The sequence below is a fragment of the Protomyctophum bolini genome (assembly GCF_963924005.1).
Source record: "Protomyctophum bolini genome assembly, chromosome: 5".
NCBI classification, from domain to species: domain Eukaryota; kingdom Metazoa; phylum Chordata; class Actinopteri; order Myctophiformes; family Myctophidae; genus Protomyctophum; species Protomyctophum bolini.
The window spans coordinates 11,191,013-11,202,885 of NC_137866.1; the positions used below are offsets into that span (position 1 = coordinate 11,191,013).

The following is an 11,873-nucleotide window of genomic DNA, read 5'->3' on the forward strand; positions in this document are numbered from 1 at the left end:
TCATGTGGGCCAAGAGAGGAGGCTGCCGGGCTCCTTGGCTTTCATCCGCAGTGCTACTAGGCCCGTTGGCTTGTATTCCGTCTCGGGCCCTGGCTCAAAGGAGTGGGACCCAAGGCCCCCTGGGAAACTGTGGAGTGAGTAGAGGCCATTGATGCCTGGATGGTGAGAGGGGTGGTGGTGGTGGTGGTGGTGATGGGGGTGACTGGGAGATGGAGGCATGCCCATGAAGCCAGGCAGGTTACTGTGTGGGTGGGAGTAAGGGCTCATGCAGGATGAAGGCATGGAGTCAGCCCCTAGGACACAGCCGCTTGTGGACCCCCCACCGCCACCCGAAGGGGCCCCCGGCCATAGGTTGCTCTGCATCTAGACAGGGAGAAGATCACAATAGGACGCCATGAGAAAAAGACCATTGGGTTTCCGTAGAACTCATTTGCAAATGATTCACAATTAAATAAGGCCACGTATACAGTTAGATGTACAGTAGTGTGTGTGTGTGTGTGTGTGTGTGTGTGTGTGTGTGTGTGTGTGTGTTCTCTTTATTGTATTATATTTGGTACTGTACTATATAGGCTATGACCCATATGGGTCAATTGTTACACTTGGAATTAAAAGTCAAAATGTTAATGTTTTATGTTAATGCTACTAATACTACTACTACTAATACTACACTACTACTACTACTACTCTTTACTACTACTACTACACTACTACTACTACTACTACTACTACTACTACTAATAATAATAATAATAATAATAATAATAATAATAATAATAATAATAATAATAATAATAATAATAATAACAATAATAAAAGTTAATCTGCAGTGTCCTACTGCACTGGTTCTCAACATTGGGACTGGGGACCATCAGAGGTCCTTGAAGGGGTTCAAGGGGTTCCGAGGCTAAATAATTTATAGTTAGGAACGGAATGAACCCTTACAGGTCTGTAAAGTGATTTTGTGATTTTACAGTGTTGACGGTCCCAGAGATAACAATTGTATCAAATATGGTTCCTTGGCCTAATGCATAATAAAACTGTGGGCTGTTGAGTTTAAAGAGGGTTAAAGAATCAGTATCCTACTGTATGTGTGAGTTTCTACCTGGTACGTGTCATGACGAGGGAGCAGAGAGATATCATATGTAGCAGCAAAGTGGTTGCGAACCTCCTGGATCTTCCCGTAGCGTTCACGTTTCCTCCATTTGGCTCGCCGGTTCTGGAACCACACCTGGGAAGAGAAGAACACAAACATTAACCATAATTTATGAACCCCAGCGTCCCTATTCTGGGAGCAACCGTTCAGCGAAAATAGCAGATCTACATTTATGTGTCCCAACATGTTGCGTTGTGAGCTTGTAGATTGGCTATTTAGAGATTTGGTGTTTCAGAATAAAAAGGAGCAGGCCAAGTATAGACCCCTGTGAGTTTAAGTGGTTAAAGGCAGTTGTGGAAGAACTGTGATTTCACAATGTAGAATTACTCTGTTACTGTTTTGATATTTGTGTGCAAAAAAGGGTAAAATACATATATACAGTACTGTGTTTTTGACTATATTTTTGACTACTGTCATGTCATTTGCTCAAATAAAAAACATTTGAAATATGAAGTGTTGCTGGGAATCATTAATTTCAGTAAATCAGTTAATCCTTGGTAATAGCCTAATAATCTGAATCTGCAACACTAAAATAATTGCAGTAAAAAGTACAGTAATTGCCTGTGAGATTTAAGTGAAAATATACAATGGAAAAATGGAGATACTCAAGTAAAGTAAGTAAGTACAGAACTTGAGTAAATGTACTTAGCTACTTTCCACCAATGATTACAAGATGTGTTCACTATGGCCTGGCTTAATTTAATGTGGCCTTCAGTATATTCATTGATTAAGTTCTCTAATGCTTAGCGTTTGCACTGTGGAAAGTCTTTCCTCGACTGGATTTCCCAAATTCACCTGACACTTGTGCAATTCTGAAAGAATACACATTTATAAATAGAACAAGTGCCTTGAATGATGACCAGTTAACTGCTAAAGTGGACGGAAGTGTAGATTAATTTACCAGGCTCATTCAAAACTGACAAGCATTTAATTGGCTGGTGGGCAGTGGTAGCTAGTGTTCATTTACCACCCTGAAATTGTCTAAATAAGAGTTAATTGTCTAATAATGGTTCTCTAATATATTTGACAGATTACAATTACAAGATAACAGGACAGCAGTCAACAAACTTGACTGATTCTGGTGATGTATTATAGTCTATATATCAGGGCACACAGCCAGCCCTGCCACGGCAGATTATAGGCACCCATTGCAGCCTACCCGTTAAGACCTGAAGACGATTCTAATGGCCTTCTAAATCAGCAGTTCTCAAACTTTCAAGATTTTACAACAAAAAAAATAACAGAATAGCAGATGTAAAAGCTCGCAGTAACGTGCTGTGCTAGCTTGTATAATGGTATCTGCTGTTTTTCAATAGCCAACGCTACAATCCACAATCTACAAGATGCTTTACTGGTTTTAATGGGCTGAGAGATGTATCATTTGCGAAATATGAAAATGATAAGTGCAGAAGTATAGGCCTAATGTGTACCTGTACCCGAGCCTCAGTGAGCTCAGTCCTCAGGGCCAGCTGCTCTCGGGCGTACACATCAGGGTAGTGTGTCTTCTGAAAGACCTTCTCCAGCTCCTCCAGCTGAAAGGTGCTGAAGGTGGTGCGGTTGCGTCGCTTCTTGTTCTTGCCCGATAAGTCGATTGAGTCAGCAATAGAATCTCCCTGCAGGCCATTAGTTGGCTCTTTCAGTTTGCCACAGCAGTCCGAGCCAATCACAGGGTAGCCCATGGTTTTTGGAACTGCTTTCTCTCTGACTAAGGCAGTGGACACAGAGAGGAGACGTAAAAAATATGAACAATGTATCTACCAGCCGTAAAATGCAGACAAAGAAATACCCAAACCTTCATATTATAAACCTAATCTCCCACACAATATTTCCTTCTGCCAAATTCCACTTTGCAGATCATTTTTCCAACATCAGTATTTTATTCAAATGATCTATTAAAATAAATGTCTACTGTTATTCAGGCAGCAGGGTGGTTACAAAGTCCGGGAACTGAGGGGGTCCCAAACTCGATTCTGTGTCCCTCCTCATGTATCCTATATCAACGTATCCTTGATACATATTGATCATCTATATTTCTCATAGTCGAAATCACACTGTAATACACCTGCGTGTTCATTTAAAGCTGGGTGTATAAATATTGACCACTTCCAGAGTTAAATACACAATCAGACTTTTACTGTGTAGCCACATTATTGTTCGGAATGCAAAACTAATACAGTCTAAGGACTTCTGTGAAAAGTGTAATACTGTAAATAAACAGGATATAGCCTCAAATATTTGACTTTACCGATGAGATATGAGATATGACAGAGGAAATTGGAAAGACCCTTCCCATCTCATTTTTGTTTCTTTGTTTATTTATTCTTATTTATTTATTTTTGTTAATTTTTACACTTATTTGAAATTCAATTCTAGATTTTACAGTGGAAATGAGAGCACAGAGACATTGTTGCACTTCGGAGTGCTGGCTATTTCTTTCTTGCGTTTTGAGAAGACAGCAACATACATTCCAAACTTCTTGATTTTCCTTAATGAACATGACCCTTTGCTTTGATTAAGTTATAGCTCACACGCACAATACTTTCTGAATGGAGCGCCATTGTTGGCTTCCCAGCTCCTAACAAGTGACTTGAATTAAACACGCAAATCAACAAGATGAACACAAGCTTGCATGTGTTTTGGTTTTTAGGTACACAAAGATGAGATGTTTGGGGTCAACCTTAGGGCGGACATATCCGTTTCTTTTATGTATAGCTGATTATATGTTTTAAATGCTTGCCGTCTATCAAAACACCAAAATACAACTTGGACTGAGCACCGAAAGATAATTTACCAAATATATATTTTGACAGTACGTGATTGTTTGAATTAATTATGCACATTCTGTGCTTTAATTCATGTAGGATGTGCAGCAGTCAACAGGAAGTCTAAAGTGTGTTATTTTCCTGATTTCTAACAGAGCATGAAAAGGGCTGTTCCCCTCCTGCAGTGTTTGGATGTTGTTGTCCATGTTCATTATGTCTAACCGAGGGTCCTGAAAAGAAAAATCACTCTCTATCTATCCGCAGGCTCACACAAGGGACTGCTGAGACTGCATGTACTTTGCCATTCTCCTAATTCAACAGAGGTCCCAGTAGAGAGCACTTTTCACTGCAACATTAATTTCCTCATGTCCATTAGATCCAACCTCACACCATTGTTCATGCTGAAAATATTCTTTCTCGAGATCGCAAACTAAGGGGCCATAGGACACCGTATAGCTTTTCCCCCTGTCAAAAAACCCACATCCGCTCCCCCCTCCAGCTCAAGGTAATTGGAGATCTATGTGAAATGCAGTGCAACGCATGTAGAAGATAAAGTGAAAATGTACTAAACCGGGGAGGAATATCGCAAAAGAATGGAGCAACTCTAGCACAGTGACGTCATTGTGGTGAAAGTCTGGGCTCCTCTTTTCCTGGCCTCTTGTTCTGTACATGAAGTTCTACTGGAAAATAGCTGGGATCTTCAAGGGCAAAATGGCCATTTGTATCGACGGCCCCATAAGCCAAACGGTTCTACCTGGATTGTGTATTGTTCATTGTGTGATGCTGAATCACTATTGAATTGTTACATCTCCTGTAACACTGGTTCTCAAAGAGGGGTTTGGGGACCCCCATGCAGGGGTCCTAAATGACGTTCCAATGGGTCTGCAGCAAAATGAGGAAGAGTTCAAGCACCATTTTTTCTCGGTTTTCCAAAAACAGACGATCTACGATCTTCAATATTTCCAATTTAAAACACAATAATGGCAAAGTGGTCTAAAATTAGTTTGGGATGGAAATTGGTCAATGACTCATTGTTGTTAAGTCTCCAATATAGTTGGTGCAGGGAATGTTGGGAGTGTTTCTTTTTATATAAACAATAACAAGAAATTGTAATTGTTTGTTAATGTAATATTTAAAATATTTATTATGACAAAGAAATTAACGTGAAGCAAGTCCCACATAGAATGGACCATTACTTCAACCACTGTATTGTAATTGGTATAAGGCGCATTGATTATTATTATTTTTAGCAGTAGTCTGAAACTTTTTCATACCCCCAAATTGTGGTCATGGACCCCCAACCAAATTTTTATTTTTTAAATAGCAGATCTACAAGCTAAAGTGGTTAACTGATTTTGATGCTATAATTTAGCTGGGGACCCCCAAAGCCCCTCAAGGACCCCGGGGGTCTCCAGACCTCACTTTGAGAGCCACTGCTTCAAAAATATCAGAAATTCTATTGTGACGATGTTATGAACTCTATAAATGTGTACATTTTGTGACTGTTAACAACACTGTTAACACTGTTAACAACAGAACATAAAATCTTATAGAATGTATATGAAAAGAGTGTGTGCTGTGTGGGATATTTTAAAGCCCTCATAGCATTGACCTTTTGCCCTCTCTCTGTCGCTATCTCTTAACCTCCCTCTCACCAGACAAAACAGGAAGACATTATCACCCTTTGAAGGTGAATGTTTCAAACATCCAAAAGGGTTCACTTTTTCTTTTCTTTTAATACTTCAACTAATATTTGATTAAAGGTACAGAATAGACAAATACATGTGTATGTTTGTGTATGAGAGAGATATAGAGAGAGAGACAGAGCATGTCTTTTTTTTTGTCTCACAGCCACAAAGCCGTTATCTCAAAAATATATTGAAAATATCTGGACTGGGCTGCTTTCTTTGGCAATGACATGAATCAAGAATATGTATATTATTCCAGATAGAGAAAGATATCACAAAGTCCTTATCAGCCCTCATATGATATCCCTATTGCTCTGTTACTTTGAAGGATAGATTATCAACATCAATAAATACAATTGCAGACCACATCATTTCCTCAGGCTTAATATGTCCAACACAGTGCTGCTGCTGTAATACCTATAAGCTTTGCACTATAATTTCCATCAAGTCCGACAGCCGAAAGCGGAAGTGAGCTATATTTAAAACTAAAAACAAACAGTGCATCAGCATCTGTTTTATTGTCTAAATATTTTGTAATGCAAGGTATAAAATATACGTGCAATTTCCACTTTTTGATTTTTTGAATAATTGTAACCTATACTCATGCCATTAGCATGTTAGGCCCATGTATGAAGCCTGTATAACTGTATACCCTAATCACACACACACACACACACACACCCTGCCATGCTGCCCGCGGTTGACCTTTACCCCCACCACTTTACATCAAACCTAATTGACATTGGGGGTGTCAAGTACAGATAAAACTTGTTGACATTTTTATCACAAGCTATACTTTCACACCTATTCAGTCAGGGCAATTCAGTTGCTATGCCATTTCTTAAATTTATAAAATGAGAAAAGTCTCCTTAAAATAACAAAAAATGTAATTCTCACTTCACTATCATTAGACTATAGTCACTATTTGAGAATATTGATGCTTAGAATTTATACATATTTTATATATATATATATATATATATATATATATATATAGGTGCAGCAGCATTTCTAAAATTTCGCATAAAAACAAAATAACCTATTTGGCATATATATATATAGGCTTAAAGGCTTGAGATAGACTAAGACTACAGGTCCTTGTGAAGTTCTTATCAGGTCTTCTCGGGTCTTTTTTAGGCGATATTCAACGGAAAACAACCAAAACATTGACCTTTTAGGGGTCATTTTAATTTCACAAATATTTTACCCACAGCCAGGCTAATCACTGTATTGGAAACTTGTGATTTTCTTGGCCGTTCGCTTGTAGTTAATTGACTTGATTTAATTTGTTGTTACAAAATTAACTTACCTTCAGAATTGCTTTCATAAAATGTTGGTTTTCCGCTTATTGTCAGCACCTTCTGATCCTGATTTATATTGTCCATGAATTTGTGCTTGGAAGGCGAAGAGCGGGGATCCGCGGAGGGAAATTCCGCGGAGGGAGCGTCGCTAAACCTCCCCATGGATGAGTTGTAGAAGTCGCCGCGCAGGCCATGCAGGCGATGCGGCGGCAGAGGAGGAAGGTGCGAAGTTTTCTGAAGTTCATCGCAAGGAAGATAGGATCCTCCAGAGCCGTGCTGCTCCAGTCCCGGGGAGTCTTCTGGAGTTCTGCTGCTTGCCTGCGAGGAATAAGACAAACAACTTTCGGTCTCCATCTTACGCCCCGGCATGTAGTTTAACGACTAGGCTCCAATACTGTAGGCGTCTTAGTGAGAGCGAGAAAGACTGATCCCCCCCCCTCCCCTCTGCTCTTGTCAAGTGGGTGGGATTTAGTAGATCACAAACACAGACCCGTGAAACGAAGAGGGGAGGGGTAGAGGGTAGGGATATTTGACAGCAGTCTGATATAATCCGCCAAGAATTCAATCACGCGTGGTTTTCTGTCCCTCCAATTAACCATTTAATTCCTATTTCATATACTATTATAGTCACCAAAACAAATGGGACAAGGGAAGCACATGCACGGATGGTTTTACGCACGGCAGACGGAACAGTTTACGCACGACAGATTAAGCAAGTGCGAAATAGATAGACTCCTCCTATTCTCGAGGTGGAAACAATTAAGGCTACTTTGACTATAAATCGTCTATTAACGAATATATTGACTGTAATATGTTGTTAATTTCGATCATACCACCACACGCGGTTTAAACGAAAGAGATGAGACGTATTCACATCCTTTCCTTATATATTTTTCCATGCGCAATTATAAGAGTGTCAGATACAATAGATTTGCATTGCTTGGCTGCAATCAAAATGTTTCCATTACATATTGAAAATATGCACACAAGGTTAGGAATTCATAAACAAATTCTTCTGGGAGAAAAATAAAATCTAATTACAATTCGTGGATTGTCTTTACTTACTGTAATTTGTTAACATGGGCACACATAATAACTATAGTAATATGGACTAATATAATTCTACTGGACCATGAATAATGGTCCAGTAGAATGATCAAAACATGTGTAATTTTTAAGCATCAAATGTTATGTCCGTTAATGTGTGTGTTTATATTTTGGCAATAGCTCAAGTATTTTGCCGGAGAAGATATTTAAAAATTGTGAGTTTGCTTTGAAAGCGATAAGCATAAGATCCCGACGCAACAGTGTTCAAATGCAATATGGATATAATAAATTATTATTATTAATAATAATAATAATAATAATAATAAACAGCAACAGACAAATATGTCTAGATGATAATATTTGACGAATGCATTTGTTTAGCCTAGCATTCACATTTGTTGTAACTTGTGTGACATATTTAATTAAATTAGGCTAACCAATGCATCTTAATGAAATAGAGAATTGTTGTATTTGTTGTCTTAAAATATCAATTTATTATAGGAAATTGTTTTAAATTCTAGTGGAGACGCGTTCACTCTTTTAAAGAAATTATTCTTTCGCACTATTTTCCAAATCACACTGCAAAAACAAATGCGACAGCCGCCCGCCGTAGACGTATAGAAATATATAGCCTCCTAATATCATGTAACTCTATTCAATATCATATTTTCGTTACCTTGCGCATAAGAAAGAAAGGCAGTTCTTATAGTTAAGTTAATCAAAACGTTTCCACTTTTCTTTCAATATGTCCTGGGTTTTTTTCCTCTGTATTTTATAGTCCGTTGTTTGTTTAACGGACATCTTCAATTTACTTTTCAGATAAAATAAATTAAAATGTCGAAAGTAAAAATACATTTTACTTTAGTGTCGAATTAATTTATAAAATGCAATGACACAGCTGACACTGCAAGAGAGAACGCTGCATGTCATTTACACACATAACCGAGCAGAGTAGGCTAAAGATTAAAGCCTGCCTCTGGACCTGTGGATATTGACATGTGAGCTCCAATCTGATCAAGCCGTGTCTAAACACAGTGCACTTACCAAGTTCAGGAATGGCAACATTGGTTTTGAGGACATCTCACGATCTTTCTGGAATATACCTGAGGCTGCGTGCTAGCCCGGCCCCAATTGATGGACAAGTGTGTAAACACGAGGTCCATTTGCCTCGGGAAGGGACATATAAGCGCCATTTGATTCCATTTCAAGTTCTGAAAGCTAAACCTGTGTCAGAAGCAGCGTGCATGCACAATCACTTACATATATAGGTCCAAATTGCAAAGGAGGCTATACTGCGTGATGTGCAGCAAAGAATGTTGGCCTTGCTAACATTGCATTTGAATGAATGATGGTTCCACGAACTGCTTCGTTCCGCTATAAGAGATTCCTGATATCGTAGTAAAAAAATAATAAATACATAAAAGAAACTACATCAACAATAGCAAATATAAAAAAAAATCTTTCTGTTACTGATTATAAGAAGTTGGACACATTTCTGTGCATGGGCAAAGAATTTACATTAACTGAAACAGGAAAACAGTTTCTGAGTCTCATTAAAGGCAATCTGGTCCACATATACTATATGTACTCAAAATGCTTTCAAAATATTTTTTTCATTTTCAACAACTGACTAAAAAAAATTATGAAGCATGCATGTTGTGAATAAAAAGGGGGGAGGGGGTATGGAGCTATATGAATTACAAAGACACGACCGCTTTTACACGGAGAAGACAGGCTTCGTTAACCTTTCAAATGATTTGTGTCCCTAAACATAAGGGCTAATGACGTTAATGTGCAACATGACTTGAATTAGCATGTTCGGGTCAAAGCTAAGGCCTGGAGAGGTAAACTGGCAACTGCACTGCTGTCAACCTAACAACATTTAAATATCCTAAACTATTCTATATATCGTAGGCCTACGTATAGGCTATACTCTCCCTCAAACGGAATGTAGCATTGTATGTATGTAGCATGTAGCATGTAGCGGATTATACCAAAACAACGATATGAGAAACGTTCTCTGTTATAAAAATGCGTGAATAGCCTACACTTTAGGATGGCCAAAGAGACGGGTCGACAGGCATGTGTTCCTCAAAGCTCATGACAAGCATGCATGTCTCTTCTGTTCTGTGGCCTGCAGCAGTAGAGCACTCTTTCTTTAATGCTAGAAGAACCCAGCTGAGTAAATGCATTCCAGAATTGTGGGTAAGAGGAAGAACGTCTGAGGAGCTGTGATCTCCAAGCCGCCCCCAGGTATAACAGTGTTAATATGAAGCTTGCGTCAAAAGAGCAAGAGATTGGTAGATATACGAAGGGAAGTATATAGCCAATATTAATATATAAGTAACTTGCATGAGAAAAAATATATAAATCTAACTTACCGAACTGAAGACCCAACTCCAAGTAAAATGGTAAAAAATAAATAAAATGAAATATAAATCATATTTTGACTAGATTCTATACCTCAACCTGAGATATGGCTATAGGCCTGATAACATATAACACACCACGGAACTGCATAGAGAACAATACCAAACTGTCTCCACAAGGTATAACCAGCTCAGGACGGTGGTTTTCATTCAACCATGTGGTCCTTGAGGGGGTTCCAGGTGGTCCCCAGCTAAAGGATGGAGAGTTGGACCCTTATAGATCTTTATAACTCTTGAGAGTGTAAAATGAAATGAAATGAAACCAACAGGTCAATTTGGTTTCACTTTACGCTCTCAAGCGCTACATTATTGTTAAAACATCTGCATTACTTAATTTTCAAGAAGTCTATGCAATTAGAGAATGTAGAAGAATTATTATTTTGATCAATGTTTGCCTGTGCTCTCCTGTCGTATACCAACATCAACAAAGCATGGAATTGTGGACAAAATGGTATTCAACGACAACAAACTATTTTTTAGTTTTGAGTCTGAGAGGCTAAAATGTCATCAAATGGTGGTCCGAAATGCTGAATAAATAATGAGCCTTGATACACAAAGGGTTGAAAACCACTGCTTTAAGAAGACCGAACACCCTGGGTCCTAAACCCGGCATGCATGCACGCGTGCATGGTCGTCCTGGTAAACCTGTCCTTGGCATGACCCTGCACAGGAAATCAGTTCAGCCTGCTGAGAGTCCCAGGTCTCCCCCACTGCCTCCTGGCTCTGGGCACAGACAGCCAGGATAAGGTTGACCCCTCTGAGCCCCATACACTCTCACTCCATACCCTGTGGCCTTGGGGGCCACCAGCACCCCTCCTTCCGCTACATCCTGCATCCCCTGTTGGTCTGGTCACTGGGCAGGGCTTCGTCACACCTTGTTACACCTTACATCCTTACACACTATACGGACTGATGCACGCACGCACGCACGCACACACGCACGCACGCACGCACATTCATGCCCACGAGACATCCGCACACACACACACACACACACACGCAAGCACGAACGCACGCACACACGCACGCACAAACATACACTGTAAGTGTGCACGTGTGTGCTTGTAAAGAGTATAGACACACACGTTTTGTAATTAAATTATTCGAGTAATGACACATTGACCTGCTTTATTATGCAAAGATAGGCTGTGGATGGAAGAATCGTCAAACATTAGCGAAAGAGCATCAGGGCAAGCCTGTAGAACACATTATGTAGATAAGCATAATGACATGACTGTCATGAGAACAGAGAAACAAAGCTCTGACCTCAACTCACAATTTCGTGATTCTCCAACAGCAAGAGGGAGAGAATAGAGAGATTATTAGCACACCAGACAAAGAAAGACGTAGACAGCCAACGCCAGTATGAAGTACAACTCTGTTTAGAAGTGAACATATATATTGTCAGCATAAGCGTCCATCTTTGTGTGGCTATCGCCGCCTGAGGCCTTTCCTCTCACGTAGAGGCTGGTGATTCAACCTGAGGTTTGTAT

The 11,873-nt window shown here is 39.5% G+C and overlaps 1 protein-coding gene across 1 annotated transcript; it reads right to left on the reverse strand.

Moving 5' to 3' along the window:
* alx3 (ALX homeobox 3) lies at positions 1-7,258 on the reverse strand (the record flags this gene model as incomplete). Its single annotated transcript, XM_080763588.1, has 4 exons — positions 1-363; positions 1,103-1,228; positions 2,584-2,858; positions 6,913-7,258. 4 exons carry the CDS (start codon positions 7,256-7,258, stop codon positions 1-3), a joined length of 1,110 nt encoding a protein of 369 aa, XP_080619714.1.
* Positions 7,259-11,873: the final 4,615 nt, after the last annotated feature.